Below are 24,089 nucleotides of genomic sequence, written 5' to 3'. Positions count from 1 at the left end.
GCAAACATTGTCACTGTTACATGATGTCTGCCCCGTAAGGCGCCTTTCTTCAGTTATTCTAAATCGTAGGGTCAGACCTTTCCAAAATGTCTACCTTATTTCGGTAATCACAAAAACCAAAAATTCTACGTTCGGACCGTCACTGATAGCGTAAATTTACAATTTTTTAAATCATTGTGTACGCTATTTTTGATTTAGGTACTGTTTTTTAGACATGGCTATTGATGCAACTATCGATTCACACATTCCAAGATGTCTGCCATAGTTCCATTAGTCTTTAATCAGTCTAACTCGCACCTTAATTGTGAACAGCTGTGGCCATTGAACCACCTTTAAAAACACGACGCCGAACTTTACAAATCGATCGAGCTCCAATCGACGGATGGTACTCTGACCTTTCCCCGGTTCTGTGAGACCAAAATCGTAAGTAACGGCCTTGATCATTTCATATCGTAGGGTTAGGTCTAGCCACGTTTCCCAGTAGGTTGTTGTAAATTACTAGCATGTCAACCTTTAGATACATCACCTTACCTAGCTCGCATCCCCTATATGTGGTTAGGTCTTTGAATGTTTTGTCCTATTTTACTTGGTATATTTACCAACTGACCATTCTTAGAAATCATGGAATTTATCTTAACCTTTGACAGCACACCCCTATTGTCAACGGCTTTATACACCTGTTGTGCGGCTGACTGACCATATTACACGCTATTTCTAAGTAGGCTGTTCTAAGTTACCACCACGTTAGTCTCTGTATAATTTGCTTTCCTCTACAAACAAAAATTTTTTTTTTTAACTTTGAATGTGGAGAGGTCGCTATATGTGCCTTATCCCGCCCAGTCCTGGTGCTTACCAATTCCCTAGAACCCTGGCTATTGCACCTTCTAGAATGAATGGCTATATACATATCGTGTGAGTTCTAGGCCCATTAATCACTTAATTTTCAATATGATCAACCTTAATTTTTTAGATTGCATTGAGTGAAAAATCTATCAACGAAGGACCATCTGGCCTTCTGAATCATACAAATACCAGAATAGTCAACATTCTGAAGCCCACCGTTGTCCTGCCACGGGCCTCGCATGGTATACACCCATCCAAATAAAAACGGGTACGCGATACTTTAATAGATAGATAAATGGATTATCTTGCAATTTACTTGAAGGCACTCCGTGACCATTGTTTTTCGCTTTCTAGATGAAGCACAATCTATCCCTAACGAGGAAGTGATTACTCCTCTAAAAGTCCTACAACAAACTACGAGTAAGCGCATCTCGTTTTCACAGTCTCAATTGAGTAGACACCATTATCCATGTATTTCAACACCCCCTTTTCCATTGAATGATATAGTAACATAACACCGCTATTCTTCTTGGGTTTAAGGTGTTTTTTCCACAATTCCTCTAAGAGAAGATTGCTCTTTCACACACGGGCTATCCCTTCAATTTCTCTATTGACTACAAAGAGAATTTTATGGTTTTTTCTATGTAATTAATTGATATCATATTTATGCAGGAGTCTTTTTGTATTGTTCATCTGTCCTGAAGATGGTCTGACCGACTGACGCCTCAACAGACCGAAACGTCGACTATATTTTCCATTTCCACAGTACAACTGCACAGCTGATTGTTCTCTATAAACGAGACAGATCTCTGTTAAAATTATTGGATTGGATTTTTTTGTAATGTCATGATTTGTGGATAACATTGAGCTGCCTTTCCCTTCATGTTACATTATACATCCATTTGTTTTGTGTACTCCTTTTTATGAACTGTTTCTAGATAAAAATTAGTGATTCTTTCACTGAAAAAAATACCCCGTGTGTGTTGCTTTATATCATTTACTGCATTCATTTGGATTACGTTTGATCAAATCTTTATCTAGTACTTATGTAATGGTTACTCTGTACTGTATAACTGAATTGAACCTTGCTAAAACAAAATCCCTTGTTGGCCTTCCACTATTACATTCTATCTGCCCGAGCCCTCAAGGGTATATTGGGTGTTACCCCTTAATTTAAATACTGTAGGGATATGGCAACATTAAATTTCTACATGTCCCACCTTTAAATACTATTCAACCTGCCTTGTGAGCTACAAAGCCTGTTTATGGGCAATATCAATATTTAAAAGGGTTGTTTTTCCATGTCAAAATGCTTATTTTGCCACATCTGACTGCAGGTTCAAACTGCAAGCAGCCAGCCTAAACTGGCAGGCCTAAGCCACGTTTGCCTTACCACACTAGTGTGTGGCACAATAAGTGCTGCAGTCCACAGGTGAGATTTAATTTCCATGCGATGGATCTAGTTTTCCCACCATACACTATGGCCTTATAGGAAAGTAACAAATATGTCTATCATCAGGAATTAGCCAATTTCTAGGGGGTCAGAGCACAAACATTTGACACTGGACGGCAGTGTTTCAGTGTGCAGAGTCTTAAAAACAGCAATAACTTTTTTTTTTTTTTTTTAAATGGGAGTGTCCATGAAGAAGGGGATTTTTTCTCATGCTCTAAACCTGCATTCAGGGAAAAAAAGTATCTCAAAAAGCTAAGAGGTGTGATAACAAGCTGCCTATGGGAAAATATAGAGCCAAAAAGTCTGCACTCATTTGTTATTATGGTTGTTTCTTTCAACTCCCCCGCATCTCTCCATACCCAGTTCCCCCATCCTTGTAGTTCTAAATGGGATATCACCTGAAAGGTGGCTATCGATAAAAGTATTATTGAACTTAATTACCCACTGCAATAAAAACTGGCTTTTTAGTTGGCCTACTTATTACTTGCTTCTATTTGCAGAGTTCTTCAATAATTAGGCAGATGTATAAAAGCATATGATAAGTATGAATCTTGTGCATTTAAGTCCTTAACTAATATAGGAGTTAAAAGCAGGTATCCTGAACTGTAGATTGTGCTCTCCTCTAGATCCCTGTCGGCCTTATATTTTGAGAAAGGTTGCTGATATTATCAATACTGTATATGCTAAACTGTTTAACATGTCATTGCAGACGGGCCAAGTTCCTAAAATTTGGAAGCAGGCAAAAGTGTTGTCCTTTTGAAAAAAATAACAGGAGATAGATCAGTTCTATGTAATTTTAGATTTATCTCTCACCTACCTGGGGCACCAAACATTTTGGAAAAAAATGTTAATGTTAAACTTTTAGAGTTTTTGGAGAGATTTAAGCCATTACAGCTGTCTTAATCTGGCTTCCACCCAAGACACAGTACTGAAACGGTGATGTTGGAAACAGCGGACTCCATTAAATTGGTCCTGGATCAGGGCCACAATATCGCTCTCGGTGTATGAAGGTTGGCCTGGAGTTGGGTCAGCTGGTGTTTGGATCACAAAGAACAGGCAGTTTGGATGAACGCTTACATCTCGGATACTAAGATACACAATCAGGCTGTTCCTCAAGGGTCCTCACTGAGCCAGACATTGTTGTACATTTATATGTCCCCTCTAGCTGTATTAGTGGAATCATTCTGAATTAAACTCATTTCATAGGATACTCAGCTCCTGCTATCTTACAGGGTGGATCCGAAACAGCTAAGGTGGTATTTTCAGTCTCCATGAAGGCAGTTAGGAGTTGGATGAGAACAAATAATTTACTGTGGAACCCAGACAACACAGAAGGGTTTTCATATGGTTTAGACCTGATATAGCAGTGGAAGGAGAATTGGCCAAGTGAGATTCCTGAACCCCTGCAAAAGAGGTGGCCAAAAACCTTCTATTCAATTTGATTGCCATCTTTCCTTCATGTTTCAGGTCTTTTTTGTGGTAGGAACCTGCTTCTGGATGATACATTGGTTATCAGTCAAAAAGAAAAGTTTGTTTGAAAGTGTGGTTTTAGTTCATCGAGCATTTTCAAGCACGGGTCCGCAGTACTTGACGGCCAGGCTGCAGCAATACTGTCTCTAGTTGGACAGTATTGCTGCACTCTAGTGCTGCGACCTAGCGATGCATGTTTTAAGATGATGAGGATAGGCGGGTCCTTGTGTGCAGTCCCTGCCAGCACAGTCCTGGAACCTTCTTCATTTTAATCTCAGGGACAGCAAGAACGAAGAGTGTTTGAGTAAAATGTTACAAACCCACTAGTCTTTCCCGTGCAAAGTTCCTTGTGACACAAAGTGTGACAGAAATAACTATAATTGGCTCCCATCAGAGCATCCAAAACGGTTTTCAAGGCCATCAAACCAGGTTACAGATTATCCATTAAGTCAGAGAAGAGTTTACAGCAAAATTTAAATAAAACAGAAAGGATCTCTTTGGCATCACCTTGTTTTACCTCTTGCCCCAGTTTGCTAACTACTAAATAGTTCACTGAGAAGAGTCAATTGTGAATTAACCTTGAATCTTCAGTACAAGCTTTGGCCTGATAAAAGTTTGTTTAAGTCAAATCTGGAAAACTGCAAGAAATGCCCACAACATTTCAACTGAATAAATGGAGACTAGAGAGGTCACTTTGAAACTCCATCCAATAAAAAGGAAAGAGATGCTGTTTGTGTCTAGATCAAGTTCTTCAGTTCTTCTTGTGAAGAATCAGTCTGGGTTTTAGACAGTAAGGTCTTCATCTGTTCGTGTCATATGTTGGTCACTGAATGCACCTGAAGTAACTTAGTTTCACTGACTAGCTTGTAAGACATAGCAAATTGCCAGTTGTCAGTCACATTGCCCCAAACCCTTCTTTTATCAACTCTGGTGATGTGGGGACTTGAAGATAAACAAACCCCTAAATATTTAGGGCAGTCATATTAATTGAATACGCAATAAGGATAGGTTACTTACCTGTAATCCTAGTTCTCTTCCAGGGGTATCCTCATCAAAGTCATAAGCACTGAATATTCCCGCCCATGTGCGGGGACCCCGGAAATAATAAAATTATATATGAAGACCATATATATACAGCTCTGTAAATGTATACACATATATTATTTTTTCCAAGCAAATGCAGCCCCCATAGAAGGCTAAACAATGTAGATACAATTATCCAATAATGCACCATAGGTATAAAAATACACCTTTTTTTTAATGAGGTAACACACTCATAATAAAGGAAAAAAGAACACTGTGCAAAACACAGATCCATCAAACATTGTTAGCCTGCAGGCTGCATTGTAATACAATACCATAGAGACTGAAAAGCCTTGTACAGGTAAAACCTGGCACCGTGCCTTTAAGGCAGCCCTGACTCCAATATCCCATCATGCCTCAGGGGTGACAGTTGGGTCAGTTGTTCTTTGCGGGACTGTAGTCCTACATACAAAGAGATATTTCCTCCATGTTAAATAATACAAACCTCATAATTGCCTGGGGAGGCGGGTGGGTTGCTTATGACTTTGATGAGGATACCTCTGGAAGAGAACTAGGATTACAGGTAAGTAACTTATCCTTCTCTTCCAGGGGATCCTCATCAATAGTCATAAGCACTGAATAGAATAGCAAGCCCACCTTCCACCTGCAGACAACTGAGAACTGCACTATACATGGAGTAATAAACCATTGACAAATTCAGTTATTGAACAGATTCCTCAAGGAGGCTTGTCCTACTCGAGTGTCTGCTCTGGTGTCCGAATCCAGACAATAATGCCTCGTAAATGTGTGGACAGATCTCCAAGTGGCTGCCTTGCAGATCTCGGAGAGTGGGACATTATTGAGAAAAGCAGCAGTAGCCGCCTTCCCTCTTGTGGCGTGCGCTTTAGGTCAAGCGGCCAGTGGCTTCTGCGCCAGCTGATAAGCCAATTTAATGGCTGACACAATCCACCTAGCAATGGAACGCTTAGATGCAGCAAAACCTGTGCGGACAGCACCATAGTTAACAAATAAGTGGTCAGCCTTCCTGACAGCCTTAGTCCTATCTAGGTAGAACGCGCTTGACATCTAAAGAGTGCAACGCCCTCTCAGCTGGCGATGAGGGGTTGGGAAAAAAGGTAGGTAAGGAGATAGTCTGGTTAACATGAAAATCTGACACCACCTTTGGTAAAAAAGATGGATGAGTTCTCATCACTACCTATTCAGATGAAAAATAGTGTAGGGCTCTTTAGAACAGAGGGCCTGTATTTCGCTCACCCTACGTGCTGAAGTGATAGCTATTAAAAAAGCTGTTTTCCACGTAAGGTGCTGCAAAGTAGCTTTATGTATGGGCTCGAAAGGTGAACTCATAAGTTTTGATAGAACCAGGTTCAGCTCCCAAGAAGGCGAGGGAGGCCTTACTGGGGGGTAAACCTTTTTGAGCCCCTGCAAAAAATCCTTAACCACCTGCAGCTTGAAGAATGACTGCTGCGAAGGGGAGCGCCTATATGCTGTAATGGCCGCTAGGTGAACTTTAATGGATGAAAATTTCAACCCCAGTCTGGCTAAGTGAAGGAGATAAGGCAAAATCACTTCCTCCTGACATTTTGTAGGGTTATACGGATGTTGCATACACCATACATAAAACCTCTTCCACTTACAGAAATAAGAGTGTCTTGTAGAAGGCCTCCTAGCCTCCTTCAGTATGGTCATACACTCCTGAGGAAGGTTTAACTGGCCATACTGGAGGACTTCAGGAGCCATGCTGTTAAGCTCAGCGAGGGAAGACTGGGATGGTAAATCTTCCCCTGCATCTTGGTTAACAAGTCCGGTCTGCACAGCAGGCGCTTGTGAGGTCAGATCGACATGTGGAGGAGATCCGTGTACCACCACTGCCTCGGCCAGTCCGGTGCTATGAGGATCATCTTGGCAGACGAATGTTGCAGTTTGGTCACCACTTTGGGGATCAGCGGGAGCGGCGGAAAGGCGCACACAAATGTCATTGACCAATCGATCAAAAGGGCATTCCCTATGGATCCTGGTCGATGGTTTCTTGAGGCAAAGCCTCGGCATTTCGCGTTGTGCTCGTCCGCGAAGAGATATATTTGCGGACGTCCCCACTCCTTGAAGATGCCCTCTAGTATCTCGTCGTTGAGTACCCAGTCGTCTGGATCTTGAAAATGAGGACTGAGCAAGTCCGCTTTTACGTTGAGCTCTCCTGGCAGGTGCACCGCCTTTATTGAAATGTTCCTTGCTAGGCTCCAGTGCCACAGGGACTGAGCCTCCAGCGAGAGCGTCCTGGATCGAGTACCCCCCTGTTTGTTCAGGTAGTACATTGTGGTGGTATTGTCCGTTTGTACTAGAATGGGACTCGTCCTGATAGCGGGCAGGAATGCTTTGAGGGCTAGGTGGACTGCCCTGAGTTCTAGCATGTTGATGTGGTACAACCTTTCACTGCTTGACCACCGTCCTTGAGTCTGTAGGGATCCCAGATGCGCACCCTAACCCTGCAGGGATGCGTCGGTGATCAACGTCTGAGATGGGGGTTCTTGATGAAACGGAAGCCCCACCTGTAGATTGAGTGGCTTCAACCACCACTTGATTGATTGCCTGGCCGCTGAGGAAAGACAGACTGGTTCCTCCCACAGTGAATTCCTTTGGTCCCATTTGTCCTCCAGATCTTGTTGGAGAGGACGCATCCTCAACCTGGCATTGGGCACCAGGAATATGCAGGATGCCATGGCCCCCAGCAGAGACGAAATCTGTCGCGCTGTAGAGAGCTTGTTGGTCATAATCTGCTTTCCTTTGTGGATCAGGGATGACCGTCTCTCCTCCGAAGGAAACACTTTTCCTACTACGGAGTCTATAGTTGCACCGAGGTAGTGTATCCTTTGGGTAGGTGTGAAGTTGGATTTCTTGAAGTTCACCCTGAGCCCCAATCTGTGACACATGTTCAGGCAGCGTTCCAGCTGTGAGTGCACACTCTGAGGCGATGGTCCTTTTATCAGCCAATCGTCTAGATAGGGATAGACGAAGACTCCTGCGCGCCTCAGTGCAGCCGCTACTACTGCCATGCATTTTGTAAATACTCGAGGGGCCGATTTCAGGCCAAATGGTAGGACCTTGAATTGATAGTGAGAGGTCCCCACCACGAACCTTAGGAATTTCCGATGAGTCTGTACGATGGGAACATGAAAATACGCGTCTTGCAGATCCAGCGAGCACATCCAATCGCCTTGCCGGAGATGCGGATATATCTGGTGAAGCGCAAGCATGCGAAACTTTTCCCTTTTGATATGCTTGTTTAGTGTCCGTAAGTCCAAGATGGGTCTGAACTCTGCTTTTGCATTTCTTTTTTGGATCAGAAAATATCTGGAGTAGACTCCTCTTCCTCTCTGCGCCCTGGGGACTTTTTCTATAGCTGATTTGAGCAGCAGGGTCGCTACTTCTTCTCTTAACATCTTGAGGTGCTGAGATGATTGTACAGGGTGGATCGAGGGAGGAGGACTCCGGAAACGAAGCGAGTATCCATGTCGCAGTATATTCAGAACCCATTTGTCCTTTGTGATGGATTGCCACTCTGGGAGATGGTGTGCAATACTTCCTCCCACCGGAGCGGTGGACGGCATCGGAGGAAGCAGGCTCTCATTGCTTTCCTTGAGCCTTGTTTCCACCGCCGGCCTGGCGGTTATTTCAACGTCCCCTGGATGGTCTACAGGATTGAAAATTGCTGTTTCTTTTGCCCTTGTTGATCTTGGTTTTTCTGCCAGTGAGGGGTTTGAACCCTCTGCTGGTAGCTGCGCCTGTCGGTTCCCCTACGGCGACAGAATTCTTTCCGTTTCTCTAGGCCCACGGCTTTCATGGTGTCGAGTTCTGACTTCATCCGAGCCATCTCGTCGTCCGCATGAGAACCGAAAAGCGAACTGCCCGAGAAAGGCAGATTCAGAATTCTTGCCTGTGCTTCCGGTTTCAAAGCTGTCAGCCTCAGCCAAGAGGACCTTCTGGCGGAAATCCCGTGAGCATATGAGTGCGCTGCCAACGTTGCTCCATCCGCTGCTGCGCTGATCACTTGGTTTGAAACTAGACTGCCCTCGTGCAGGATCTCTTAGAAGTCCTTTCTGTCTTCGGAAGGCAATTTTTCTATAAATCGCTGCAGGGAATCCCATAGTGATCTGTCGTAGTGCCCCAGAAGCGCTGAGGCACTAGCCACTTTCAGACTCGAGGCCGCCGAGCCACATACTCTTCTGCCCCAAGAGTCTTGTGATTTACTGTCCTTATCCGGCGGCACTGTGGATGATGACACCACTGAATGCGTTTTTCTGGCAGCAGCTGTAATCACCGAGTCCGGTGGAGGGTCCGCCTTGAGAAACAGAGGATCCTCGGGGGCTGGACAGTATTTAAGAATCCGCGCCGGCGCGGATTTGATAGACACTGGCGTTAGGAAGATGTCCATTACTGGTTTAAGCAACCCAGGGACTAAAGGCAACAATGGACGAGACACCGCTCTCTCATGAAGGGTCTCGAAGATGACAGAAGAGGTGGTTTCTTGAACAGGCATGGGAATGTTCAACTTAGTCGCCCCTCTGCACAGCACATCTTGAAAAGTGGTGATATCGTCCACTGGAGACACTCTAGATGGTGGAGTATATGTGAGTGTGGGTGAGTAATCCCTTCTGGACGACCGGCTTGACCAGGAAGATGAAGGAGACCTCCGTCGCCTTCTCCCCGATCTGATTGATTCTCTCCTCTGAGAGGTAGACCTGGATCGCCTTCTGGGCGAGCGTGAGCGCCCTCGCAATTCTCTTCCTCGAGAATGGGATCTTGCTGGTCGTAATGTTTGATCCAGAGTCCTTAGTCTTGTTAAGGACTCCTTAACTGCCTGAATCATGGAAGAGTTCTGAGGCATTTCCCTGATGGGGCTCTGAGGTAGAGCATGGCCCTCATCTTGAGATGTATGCTCCACCGGAGGAACTGGAGAGACACCCAACAGTTCCGGTGATCCGGATCTTGATCTTGAATCTTGAGAGGCTGAAGGTGAAATGGAGATCGAACGCGATGAATCGTGCTCCGATGTGGTATATATCACCCTATGAGGAGATTTGCGTCTTGATACTTTCTTAAGCGTCAGACGAATGTGTGACGTCTCCTGGTATCCCACCTCGGGGGACCGTCTCGACGGTGATAAGCCTATCACCGGAGACCTGGACTTGGACGCCGAATGGATCACCGGCGATGTGTCCTGCCTCGACGTCGAGAGCCTTGTCGTCGACGGAGGGCTTGTCCTGGACGGAGGTCTAGAATCCAACGGGGAATCTCGCCTCGACGTCACCATCTTCTCCGAAGATCTGGAGAACTTAGACGACGGAGGCTCCTGCCTCGACTTCGACGGAGGCTCCTGCCTCGACGTCTACTTCGACGGAGGCTCCCGCCTCAACGTCGACTCAGACGGAGGCTCCCGCCTCGACGTCGACTCAGACGGAGGCTCCCGCCTCGACGTCGACTCAGACGGAGGCTCCCGCCTCGACGTCGACTCAGACGGAGGCTCCCGCCTCGACGTCGACTCAGACGGAGGCTCCCGCCTCGACGTCGACTTCGACGGAGGCTCCCGCCTCGACGTCGACTTCGATGGAGGCTCCCGCCTCGACGTCGACTCTGACGGAGGCACCCGCCTCGACGTCGAATGTTGCGACGATGATCTTTGCCTCGGCGTCGACAGCACCTTCGAAGAGGATCGTCTTTCTCTTGACGGCGAATCATGTCTCGACGTCGATGATCTTGCAGGATCTTTTGACACCGATCTTTGCCTCGTCGTCAAAGTTGATTTCGACGTCGAACGCCTGTGCTCTTCCTGCGACGTCGACTTCTCTCTTGGTGTCGATTTTGACGTTGAGCGATGTCTTGACGTCGAACGGTGTTTTCTCGACGTTGATCGGCGATGAGTCTCCTTCGACGTTGAAGGATGTATTCTTGACGTCGAAGTAGCCGACGACGAACAAATGCGCTTCGCCGCCGGATCGAGCGTCGACGTGGACTTTCGTTTGGAAGCATGACTCCCCCTGGACTCCTCACTTCTCAGCGACGATCCCGCCGCTGGAGTCTTCGACGCCGAGCCCGTCGCCGATGGAGAACAGACAGAGACCAGCTGCTTCGACGTCGACCGCTCCGAAAGGCCATAAAGCCTAATTCTCTCTCTCTCTTTCAAAGTCCTCTTTGAAAGGTCCTTGCAGTGACGGCAGGATGCAGGAGAGTGAGAATCTGGTAGGCAGACGATACACACCTCGTGTGTGTCTGAAGAGGCCTTCTTTTTGCCACAGGATGGACACGGCATTAATAATGAAAGCATTTTTCTGACAGAAAAAGTTGTTAAATTTAGTCAGAAAACACAGATATCCCCTTCCCTGACAGAGTTTAACCAGAGGAAGCCCAAAAAATTACTAGAAAAGTAACAATTCTTGACTGAAAAGTCAAAAAAGAAGAGAGCTGAGTTCCAGGGTCCTGACAGAAGGAGCCGGAAAGAACAACTGACCCAACTGTCACCCCTGAGGCATGATGGGATATTGGAGTCAGGGCTGCCTTAAAGGCACGGTGCCAGTTTTTACCTGTACAAGGCTTTTCAGTCTCTATGGTATTGTATTGCAATGCAGCCTGCAGGCTAACAATGTTTGATGGATCTGTGTTTTGCACAGTGTTCTTTTTTTCCTTTATTATGAGTGTGTTACCTCATTAAAAAAAGAAAAAAAAAAAAAAGAGATTTAGGTGTATTTTTATATCTATGGTGCATTATTGGATAATTGTATCTACATTGTTTAGCCTTCTATGGGGGCTTTGAAAAATAATATATGTGTATACATATACAGAGCTGTATATATATGGTCTTCATATATAATTTTATTATTTCCGGGGTCCCCGCACATGGGCGGGAATATTCAGTGCTTATGACTATTGATGAGGATCCCCTGGAAGAGAAAAAGTCAAAACATCAATCCTAGTTTAATAATCCATATCTTGGAACCTATTAACAAGTGCAAAGGTGTTTTTAGCTTTAAAAGTGACATCTAATTTGATGAAATTCATATTCGCTGTTGCAATTTTCAGCAAGGCTGACATTGATGAAATGAGAATTTGCAAGCTCGGGCCAGAGTGCATGGTCTTCAGGCACAAAGAGTGCTTACTAGGAGTTAAATTCAAAATTATGACGGAATGAATGGAGGACCATTCATAATACATTCGGTTCTACACACAAATACCCGTACTGCTAAGCTAAGCGGGCTCTATTTTCACTGGGCACATGCTCAACAGACTCTCAGGATACTTGGTTGACTCAGGAAATTTGTCCTTTCGGGGTTTTATTTTTATATGAACAGGCCCTTTATTCCATTTAGTCTTTCTGTTAATTTCAATTGACTCTGATGTTTCTTAAAATATAGGCTAAAGCACAACATTTCATTTATCAATTAATTACTTCTAGATTTCTCTAGCACTCTGTCACTCAGTGGTATATTTGCGCTGAGCAGATGTGCCCATTGCCAGATAGCAATGGTTATCTTCAAACTTCCTTGATTCATTTTATATTATCAAATGTGGCTCTTTGAATAAATTGAGCAGTAACTTGAAAATTGTCCCATTATTTAGATTACCATACACTCTATTTTCTGATAAAACACATATCCTTGCTCTTTAATGAGGGTGATAACTAACTGAAGTACTGAAGCACCACCCCAAGATGAAGGGGTACCCCACTGCAAGTACGTATTAATCATTGATATTTTCATATCCTGAGTAAATGTTTTACAGAATGTGTGAGCTGCTGTAAATAGCCATCCATCTCCAGAGGGGGAGGGGGGAGTGGGGGGGGGGTTGTCAAGAGCCGTGGCTTGCTTGCGTGTAGCAATGCAGCAGGCGGGCAATGATAAAACAGATGGGCAAAGAAAAGTATGGGCTTTTAACTGGGGTCCAGCAACCCCTGACTTCAGATCCAAGCAACCCTAGGAAAAAAGCCTACTGGCAACACAAAGATAACTAAAAGAATAGTGAGAAAACTAAAATCATAAACAGAATAAAAATGGGACACAGCCTGTTCCAATATGGCACCCGCCAGGGAGACTGGCACCCCCCACACAGATCGGATCATTGGAAGTGAAGCGTCTCTCGGGGTGCCTGACTGAAAGAGGCACGGCAATTGGAAGAGGAATGCCCACCGGCATGCTGAGTAACTTGGAAGCGTATGAAATTTGTCAATGTGGAGACCATGACCACAGTTTCTGCTTGGTTTGTGGTCAATAATTAAACATGGCTACCGTACAGTGACAACTCCATGGCTACCTGGTAGGCCTGAATGGATGAAGCAGTTGATTGTAACAGTATGATGGTAAGCCAGTAGAAAAGAGTGCATGGCTAGGAACATTCACAGAAACGAAATACTACAAATATGTCTTCTATTTAAATATGAAAGCTAAGTGAATGTAATGAAAGCAGCCAATAATCAGTGGCCTTTACTCTTCCAAACAAACAAGTGTGGTCTCCTTTATTGGGATGTGGGTGGGTTCTGCCTCAGGGGTGCCACAGCTAGGGAGGTGAGCAGAAGATAAATTATCAGATGGCCCTATGTCACCAAGCCATATACTTTCAGACTTGAGCTTTTGCTCAAGAAATGTTTGGATCATGGTAGCCACAGTCTAGGTTGAATCCAATTAAATAAACGTAAGTTGTTAAAGGAAAGTGTAGTTGACAGGGAGTTATAGGGAAGTCTTACGCAGGAGTGTGCAAAGCTTGATGGTAAATACAGTGGCTTCAATAACGCAACAAAACCCTTTACAAATGATGTTCTGTGTCACAAAAGGTTGTACCTTTACTGCAACAGTTTGTCAACAGTTTGTCAGTCCGTACCACGATTTCATGCTGGTCTGCTAAAATTTAATTGCCCACTGCTGGATTATGGAAGGCGAAATACATCTATGCAGGCAGCAGTGTGATGATTTTCTGGATTTACTGGCTTCATTACCGAAAACCCAATCTATGTATTGCTATTCATTGGTCCCATCGTTAAACTAATTTAATGTAGCGGTGCCCAACATAGGTTTAGGGCAGCCAGATCCAGGCCAAAATATTTATTATAAATCTGGACTATGTGTGTCCCATTTAAAGTCCCTGTATGTAAATTCACCTCATGTTGATATCCTGAAACTGCCATTGATTTGGCCTTCATTGATCGCAAAATGGCCACCACTAATTGCGACAGACACACAGGACCATTCTTTTTAAGAAACATTTGCATGAGTATACACACAGCCCAACACCACACACCACCCAGTGCTATGTTTCACTTTTAATGTCATTTGTTATTAAGCCATGCATAGGAAATCTGTTTTCTCTCAGTCCAGTGACCACTATACATTCCTGCTGGAGCTACATACTAGATTAAGATGGATCACTGTTTAGGGGATAATATGAGAGAAAAAAACCGTGCTTAATGCCCACATAGCTTTCTAAGCAGAGTAAAGGAGTCTGGTCTTCCTGTTGTGCTTCCTCCAATCATTTCCACCAGTTAAAGGGTGGATAAGTCACAGTTGCAAGGCCAATTAGTCTTGCAGCTTCCCATGAGTTCACATTTTTTACGAATTTTGAATTAGCAGACAATCTACTGTGACTGCGCTGTTTTGAGTTTACTCAATTTCATGTATACTCGTTTTTTTTTATGATCTTATCATTCTGCAATACAATGTAAAGCTGATCAGTTGAATCCACCGAAAGCACCAGGTGCAATAACTTGTAGGGTTATAAGAAATTAAAGTACCTGCTTGGTCTTAGTTGGGGTCTTTGCTTCTGTGTGGGAAAGAAAAATCTTACATTATAAAAAAAGCATCAGTGTGAGTTATCTTTTACATGCCATACAGACAGGTATTGGGAAAACAATCAACAAATGTTTCATACTTCAAACTTTACTTCTCTGTTTTCCGCCACAGTTTAGATGAAGATGTTATTTTTACTAAGCGTGTGAAATGAAAAATCATATGTACTTTAGTAATTTACACAATCGTTCAGAAGTTGATGCTGGCTGCTCCTCTTATGAAAAGTGGTGTTAGACTGGTGCTGCTTTATACTTGAAAGGAGCCTAACAAAGTTGCACATCAGTGATCGTAACAGGCAGTGGTGAAAAAGGAAAATGTTACTTACCCAGTGAATATCTGTTTGTAGTGCTTTAGATTTAAATGCTCTGCATGCTCCTGCTTCTAGTGTTGAGCTCTTATGTTTGCAAGTTGTTTTTCATCGAAGAAGTCTTTTGAGTCATGGGATGCACTGTGACTATTCCCAATTGTGGACAATGCTCATTCAACCGACTCCATGTTAAACAGTTTTTTAAACAACGAGTAAGTGTATGGATGGACTGGCAAGTGAAAGTAGCATTGTGACATACATATTGTGAGCACCGGCAGCTGGCATCCCCCGAGAGTAGTGGGGCAGGGTGGTGGGTGGGTGCAATCACACGCTGTCAACAATAAATGAGCATTTGTATAGGGCAGCCCCCGAGAGTAGTGGGGCAGGGTGGTGGGTGGGTGCAATCACACACTTTCAACAATAAATGAGCATTTGTATAGGGCAGCACTGTCACCCCTATGGGTATCTAGGCACTGTGGATGTGACATCTAAGTCGAGGAGCCACGACAGAAAAGAGCATCAGAAAGAGGACAAATAAAAGTCAGAAACGAGCAGAAAGAGAAAAAAATGATGGTCAGAAACGAGCAGAAAGAGGCAAAATAAAGGTCATGAATGAGCAGAAAGGGGTAAAATAACAGGCAGAAAGAGAAAAAATAAAGGTCAGCAACAAGAAGAGGCAAAATAAAGGTCAGAAATAAGCAGAAAGAGGCAAAAGAACGGGTAGAACTAGCAGAGAGAGTACTTACCCACTCCACTGGCTTGCCTCCTCTGGTCCTCTGCTTCAGTCCCTTGGCGCTGGAAGCTTGAAGAAGCTGAATTCTCCGCACCAATTTAGATGCTGTTGTCATGCTGGTGATAATGTTCAGCAGCATGAGAGCAGCACCAAGATTGGCTGGAGCCGGCTGCCTCGACGAGCCTACAGGCACTGTGTGCCTGCTCTCCACCCAGCTGTCGAGGACAGCTGGATAGAGAGGTTTACACTGCTCATAGCAGGCTGGCTGTCGCAAGACAGCCGGCCAAAGTGACATGTGCAGTGTAAGCTGCTGGAGTTAGCACCACTCCCCTGCTGCCAGTCAGCAGCAGTGGCCCCACCCCCAAACACCATTTCGGGCTGGTCGAAAAGGAAAAATAAAATGGCAATAAATTAAATTTATTACCATTTTATTTTTCTCCTTTGCAACACTGACATGAGGGGGGTGAAGCTCCTCTGCACTAAAGGAGGGTCTGTTGCTGATTGTGATTGTAATAAAGTAGGAAACAAGATCAGAGATCTGCAGTGGACACAGGCTCAGGGGAGATGGGCGGGTGCATGTGAATCTACAACACTACATGCTTAGTGGTTAACATTTTCAGTTCGTAGCAGGTGTGACTGTAAAGCAATACCCTTTAAAGGTAGTGGCTAGCCTGTGGATGGAGCCAATGTCTGGAACAAAGTTCTGTCTGCCCAACAATAGCCTGTTGACAGGCTCTAATATTATTTGGTGAATGTGTTTGGGTTGACCAGTTGTCTGCATTCCATACATCACCTAGCAGGATGTCACCCAAAAAGGCCATGGTTGTGCCTTCTTTGCAGGTAGAGTGTGATCTAAAGAGAAGAGGTGGTATTATTTTTACTTTGTGGACTGGACACAGTTTGCTTTCCACCTAGCTATGACTTCCTTTGAGATGGGGTGGCCCTTGTGGGGTTTGGCAAAGGTGAGAAAGAGCTCACTAGAGTTGCGGAAGGGCTTAGTGCTATCGCTATAATACATCTTGAGTATGAAGAGCTCTCTCCGCTACAGAGTCTGGATGTGAAAAGAAGACTGAGAGATCTATAGTCTGACTGAGGTGAAAGGGAGATACTACCTTGTGGAGGAACTTAGGATTAGCTCTGAGAAATACCTGTCCCTGTGAACCTGAATAAAGGCTATTGCAGGGTGAGTGCCTGCAGCTCACTGATGCATCTGAGGTAAGTTATGGCTACGAGGATGGAGACTTACAAGAGAGGAACTGTAAAAAGTAAGCATGAGGAGGTATGAAGGGGGTACCCATGAGACAGGTGAGCAAAACATTATTGTTCCAAGCAGCACTCAGTAGGTGTGATACTCTTGATGCCCTTCATGAATGCCTTTGTGACGGGATTCCTAAACAAGGAGGAACGCTCCCTATTTTGCATGTAAGTGTCCATAATGTTGAGGTGCCGTATGGGCAAGACCTGACTTTTGGAGGTGCAAGATGTAGCACAAGATGTCCTGGATGCTGGGCTTTAGAGGGTCCAGTTGCATGGGGATGGAGTAGCAGATAAATCCTTTCCAGTTTGCAGCAAAGATGCGTGTGTAGGAGGTATGCCGGCTTAGCAGGAGATAGATATGCACTCTTGTCGCAGATTAAGATAGCTAAACTCTACTACATTGGATGCAAGGCTGAGCTGTCTGAGGTCTGGGTGCCTGATCCACATGTGTCACATCCTAGCCACTGACTTAATGTTGTGCATGTGCATGTGGTCTTTTAAATAATATTGTTCTGTATGACCTAGGTTTGTGCTTTTTCAATTTTTTCTCTTTCAGGCTTAAAGGAGCCACAACACGGATACATTGTGTGGACAGTGAAAATTGCCACGCCACGTAGTGGCACTTACTCTTTACAGTAGGGTAAGAACGGAGCCCTTTATATTAGGTCCTGATGAATGCCAGGGACCCGACCAGGCCACAAGGCAGAAACATGTCGAACATCACTTATATAACAGTGTAAGGACAATTGTATCCCCACACACCGTCACTCTGCTTTTAACACCAAATGGCTGCCACCCTTATTAAAAATTAAAAGGCTACCATAATGGTTTTTTAATCACTCACTTATTCTTCTCACTGGCCCCCACTTAGTTTAGAAGTGCATCCCTGCCGTCAGGTGTATGCCCGCCCTCCATCAAACCAAGTTTTTGGAGGGCGAGGACTGGCCAATGATGAAGCATGACACCAGGTGGTGTGTGAGACCAGTCCGTAACTTTTAGTGAGAAGTCCCCACTTTCTTAGCACTGTAAAAACCTTAGTCACCGAACTGGGAGCGGCTCGCATGTGGTAAACATATGACGTTGGAGGCTGCCTTCTCCTAGTGCCCTGTGCCTCTAGTTCCCTCCCCTAGGCTTCCCTGGGGACAGCGTGTTTTATACAGGAACTCGTATGGTCAGGAGTTCGATGTAGTTGTTGTGGCGCCCGTGGCATTAGGGGGAACCAGTCCCCCAGTACAGTCATGTCATCTACATGCGTTCCTGGCCTGAGAGCGATGTGCCAGTGGTAATGTCCACCTGCAGAATGGAGTCTGCAGAGGGCCTTCCCTGCAGTAGGCTGTTGCTTTTTCACCACTGCAGAGAGCAATGGGTGCTGGCCACGAGGAGCTGGGCATGGGGGATTATGGTGATGCATGATATCAAATAGGTGCATTACTGCATCGACTGTTATCTGATGACTGAGCTGAAAAAGAGGCAGCAGCTGCTGAAATACCAATACCCTCTGCTGACTGGTGTACATTTTGAATATAAAGGCATTTATGATGGACCCCAGGCAAGGCTGGACCTTCAGGGGCTGTAAGTGCGACTTGGTGGCATTTAAGAAAAATCCCAGTCTATGGAGCAGGACGTGTCGGCTAGGCTTTGCTTCCTGCCTGCACTCTTGATCAGCAAATAGTCATGATAAGGAAACACATGATGTCGCCCCTTCTTAGATGAATAGCTACTACCACCAGGCACTTGGTGAACATCCTTGGGCCACTGAGAAGGGCAGTATTATGAATTGGTATTGATGGCCACTTATCACAAAGTGGAGGTATTGCCAGTGGAAAGAGTGGCTGGGAATGTAAATATGCATCCATGAAGTCTAGCTCTATCATGTAGTCATTTACGGGAGCAGAGGAATGAGATCATACAGGGTTGTACTGTGGAAACGTTCCAACATGATGTAATTGTTGAGGCGAAGAGTGCCAGGATTAGCCTGAGTGAACTGTCCATCTTAGGACTGAGGAAGTAAAGAGAGTAGACTTCCCCAGTGGTTAGAGAGCACCCTGTTTATCACACCTGCGAGAAGGAGCACTTCCACCTTTTTCAGAAGGTGAAGATGTTCTCTGCTGAGGGTATGTCTGTGGGAGGGAATGCTTGGGAGGGTTGTGAGAGTTCTAGGCAGGAGCTGTGTTGGACCACTGCAAGAACATAAAAGTTTGTGAAGATTTTCTCCCTGTGAAATCTTGCAGTCTCCTTAACAGGCGATATGTGATCTGGAGATATGTGGGGCAAATCAGTGTTTGGAGGCAGAATCACCTTTACCAGAGGTTCCTCTAACTGTGCTTGTTGTGATTGCTCTGTATGGACCTCTGGTATAGGCCCCGCTCACCTGCTGGGAGAAGGAGTGCTGCTGCCTCGGATAAGAGTGCAATTGATCGGGGAAGTGGCCTTAGCTCCTACTCTAGTATGCTGCCTCCAAAAAGAGCTCCTAGCAGCTGGAGCTTGAAGGGCACCCATTGATTTAGTGATGCTTGTGTCCTTCTTGATCTACACCAGCATCTCATAAACCTGTGGCCCAAATAGCTGTTGCCCGTCGAATCAGAGGTTGAAGAGATACTGTTGGACCTCTGGCTTAAACCTTGAGGTGCAGAGCCAGGCATGACATCTGAGGAGGGCGCGGTTAACCCCAAGGGAGGCTGTGTCAGAGCACAGCGGATTTTGATGCTGGTGAATGTCTTGCTCTCAGGCACTATCTCACTATTTCCTCTGCTCTCTTCCTGAATTCCTCATGGAAATGTTCTGCAAGGTCCTACATCTCCCCCCACCAGTGCTTTAAATGGGTCGGTACTGAGTACCAGCACATTTTTATTTTGAGAGGGAGAGTGCCGGCACTTCTCAAGAGTGACGTAATATGTTTAATTGGCAAGTACCGGCACGTCTCAGAAACAAACAGGTACTTTGGTACAGGGTATCTGCACTTCTATTTTTCCATTTCAAGCACTGCCCCCCACTGGGTTGTCATAGTGGGAGAGCAACCCTTTGCGAGTTGGCTTTGTGCTACTGCTTAACTGCCCCGGTGTCTACTTTCTACCATTGCATCAAGCTTCTTGCTTTCTTTGTCAGGTGGCAGGGCATTGCATGTGGCTGGAGCAGAGGCCCGTTTGTAGGCAGTATAGACTAGGGAGTCGGGAGGGACATGACCTCTGGTGTAGACATAGTCACTTGGGGAGGATTTATACTTTTTCTCCACCACGGGTGTTAGTACCATTGCCTTGATAAGCTGCTTGAATCTCTCAGGGGCGTAATTAAGCATGCCTCTGAGGATAGGCAGGAACTGCACTGTCTGCTCAAATTTTGAGAAAGTCTCCACGAGGAACTCTTGTGAAAGGTGGTTGCTCGTTAGATGCCCTTGTGCTATGCCAAGATATCATCAGTGGGAGATGACCTGATGAGGTGAGGTCCAGATCACCCTGCAGAATCAACATCCTAATCATCCTAAGGGCCATCTGTAGGCCCTGGCCCTCAGGTGAATTTGCCGGAGCAGTGACGTAGCTAGACCTACTGCCATCTGGGACACTAAGTTTGCCACCCAGTGCAGGTAAGACCAGGGAGGGAAAAATCAGTGGGGGGTAATGGTTGACTGACGACTTGTTCTGGGGCCTGGGATGATGGGGGTGGGGCCTGGCGGCCGACTTGTTCTCGGGGGCGTGAGGATGGTGGTAGTCGACAGACATGACTTGCTCGCCTCCGCTGCCCCAAAAAACACTGCCCTCTGTCCCCCCCAGCTACGCCACTGTGCCGGAGCATGGCAACAGTGATGGAGGTGGAGCATAAGGTGGAGGGCTGATGCCCTTGTCTCCATGTCTTTTGGGCATTGGATCCAGCAGGGCCTTTGATGTACGTTCCTCCTTGTAGGCAAGCCTCCTCTTTCAAGAAAAATAATCTTTGCTTGCTTTGGGAGAGATGGTATGGCCAAAATCTGCCCTATGAGATGAATAAACAGGTACTTCAACCTCGCATCAAGCTCCTCTTGGAAGTCTTTGCAGGATGAGCTGCTCTGAATCCTCTGAGCCATTTCCTGGTACTTTGAACCTGTTGTCTTGTTTCCAGCATTGCCAATAGTGAAGGTTTGCTGCCTGAAATATTCTTCAGAGGGCTTATCAGATTTTTAACTTGAACTTTTTTATTTCTTTTATTAGAATCTTCAGACGTTTTGGGATTTCTACAGCATCAGATGTTTAAACCCAAGCCAGTCTATCAAACTTATAGTGAGGAAAATCAGGATCTTTGACTGAAGAATATGGGGAGTACTTCTATTCGGATATGAGAGCAGCAAATGATGAATTCTTAAGAAGACACATTATTTTTGATCGGAAGGACCTTTACCTCACACCAATACAGGCAGAGTTCCTGTTAAGACTTGAGATATTTGCCTTAAATGCAAAAATAATTTCATAGTAGAGAGAACCCTGTTGCCTCTTGTAGAGATGGAATTTTATGAAGTGTGTGAATACATTACCGGCTGCTGTAGCCAGTGTGGATTGCATGTGCTGTGTCAATGACAGCCAATTTGAAATGGTTGTCTGTGTAAGTACGGAAATGGGTTGACTTTCTCCGGGTAGTCATGGGTGAGTATAAAGATTGTCTCCATAATCCATTTGCTCTGAGGCCAAGCCTTGTGAAAGTTTCTGAATACTAATTTCCATTTCTATTTTGTAATGCAGCAGTATGTTTGGATTAATTTTAATTGAGGCGGAAGGGCACTCTGGTATTCTTCCCAACTAGGAGGAAAGCTGAATTGGGACCAGGAACCCATTCCCAAAGGTACATAGCAGGAGAGCAATGCACAGATCATTAGTGTATGGACTGAAAAGAAATGGGGCCAGCAGGCATCCTTGTTCAAGCCAGCTGATTGTTTGAAACTGCAGCGTGGACCCCCAAGTTAAGCCAAACTGGAACTGTGCAGCAGTTCTTTAGTAAATCCCAATTGCGGTAATAAGTACATTCTTTTCTATTTTCATGTTGACCGCTACTGGGTCATATTTTTGTCATGTTTAAAAAACTAACAGACTGTTGACAAGTCCAAGTGTGCCGCATACTGATCCTGCCTCATACTGGTGTGGAATCTATGCACTATGTGGAGCAAATCAACCACTTCTGGTCCACTGCAGACAAAACTGGAAGAAAGATCCTTGTAAAGGTAGCATTATTTCTTTGTTCAGGACAGTGGCTTAATTCTTTCGAGACAAACTGAGAGACGACTTTGCAATCAAGGTAAATTAGAATACTTTAACTTCTGCTGCAGAACAATTTTTAATAAATGGGCACAATAGTGATGTTTATACTTCAGGAGGAAGAGCAAGAACAGGCTGCAAAGTCAGCAAAACTTGACTTGAAAATGGAGATGCAGCAGTTGGTTAAATGAAAAAAGACATCTTTATCAGGTGGCAGGGCATTGCCTGTGGTAGGAGAGGCGGCCGGTTTGTGGACAGTATGGACGACTAGGGAGTTGGGAGGGACATGGCCTCTGATGAAGACCTGGTCACTCCGGGAGGGTTTATACTTTTTCTCCATCAAGGGTGTTGCTACCCATGCCTTGACAAGCTTCTTGAATCTCTCAGGGGCGTATTTAAGCATGCTACTGATAATGGGCAGTGACAGCACTGACTGCTCAAATTTAGAGAATGTCTCCTCAAGGAACTCCGGTGAAAAGTGGTTGTCAGTTAGATACTGTGGTTTTTGTCAGAGGGAGATGATCTGATGGTGTGAGGTCTGGCTCTCCTGCGGGAACAACATCGTAGGCGTCCCAAGGGTCATCTGTAGTCCCTGGCTCGAAGGGGTTGTTAAACTTGTCAACAGGGATAAGGTGGATGCCTGGGTTTGAGAAATAATGTTGGGGCCTTAGTCAGGTGATCTGTTGGGCAATAGTGATGGAGGAAGAGGTAATAGAGATGGAGTATGCGGTGGAGGGCTAATGCCCTTGTCTCGGTCTTTTGGAAATCAGGAGGTGCCATGTTCAGACACTGTGCTTTCCCTTTGTCTGGCTGTTTGATGGTGTTTTTAATGTTCTTTTCTTGTAGTAATTTCCTAACCCACAGATATGTGATGTGACCTACTCTTCTCCGCTTTTCTACATTGACCACTGCAATAGTTAATCTGCTACTAACATTGAGACTAGCTGGAAAACGGGCCACACACACATCTTCCTACATTTTTGATCTCCATTTCAACTTTTGCAGGCCTAAACCCATTGCGATACATATTCAGAACTAGCGATGATAGTTTCCATTAGGAGAAGTCTCCTACACATCCCACTTTTTGCAAGGTGATCATTCTTTTAAAATCATATTTGAATTTTAGGCCTTTTTTAATTGGTTTACCTTGTGGGACAGGGACTCTTTAAATCCTTCTTGAATCCGACTCATTGTGGATTCACAACCATGTAATCTGGTTATTAAACCTTTGGAAGTTTTCCTCATAACAAATTAGAAGACAAACCCCAATTCACAAGGTGCTCATAACAGCTTTTGATGTTTGATCTGATTCTGTTCATCATTTCAGAGTGTGAAGTAACTCCTAGGTGCAGACATGCATGATTCTATCCCATGGTAGAGCCTTCCAGAAACAGAGTTAAATTTGCTACTCATAACTTTTCACACTTTGGGGCAGGTCTCCACCACCACAGGAGAGATCTCTCTATGGGAAAGTATAGGAAAATGTATTAAAGTTTATAAATAAATAAATGTTTAAAATATTGTTATAGAATATTTTTGTAAAACAATTGGATTTATTTATTTTAATTCTAGAATAAAATATTACATTACTACCACATTTACTTAAGTGTATTAATTATTATTTAAAATATATTACATTTTAATGTTTATGCAATATGTATCAAAAGTCATGTATGGAATTTATATTAAATAATATTCTAAAAAAGTTTTAAAGTTTACAATAAATGAAATATAAACAACAATTTTTTAAATAACAAAATACATATTTAATACACACATACATGTATATGTATATATATATATATACACACAAGCACACATGTGTAATAAATATGTATGTGTATATATGTATATATACATACATACATATATATTCAAATTAAACAAACATGTATATATTCATTTTAAAAGTTGAAATAATGGTATTTACCTTAACATGCTT

The 24,089-nt window shown here is 44.5% G+C and overlaps 1 protein-coding gene across 5 annotated transcripts in view; it reads right to left on the bottom strand.

Annotated features, from left to right (window-relative positions):
- The window catches only part of RAI14 (retinoic acid induced 14), a 486,624-nt gene that overhangs the window by 78,063 nt on the left and 384,472 nt on the right, over nucleotides 1–24,089 (bottom strand). For all 5 annotated transcript variants that reach the window (XM_085630935.1, XM_085630928.1, XM_085630947.1 and 2 more), the window contains one exon: nucleotides 14,580–14,608. In XM_085630935.1, coding sequence (XP_085487061.1) covers nucleotides 14,580–14,608 — 29 coding nt within the window. The remainder of the gene's footprint in view (nucleotides 1–14,579; nucleotides 14,609–24,089) is intronic.

The sequence above is a fragment of the Triturus cristatus genome, chromosome 2_1 (assembly GCF_964204655.1).
Source record: "Triturus cristatus chromosome 2_1, aTriCri1.1, whole genome shotgun sequence".
Taxonomy (NCBI): domain Eukaryota; kingdom Metazoa; phylum Chordata; class Amphibia; order Caudata; family Salamandridae; genus Triturus; species Triturus cristatus.
Note: the sequence above shows the minus strand (reverse complement) of the source record. Positions and strands in the feature narration are given on the sequence as shown.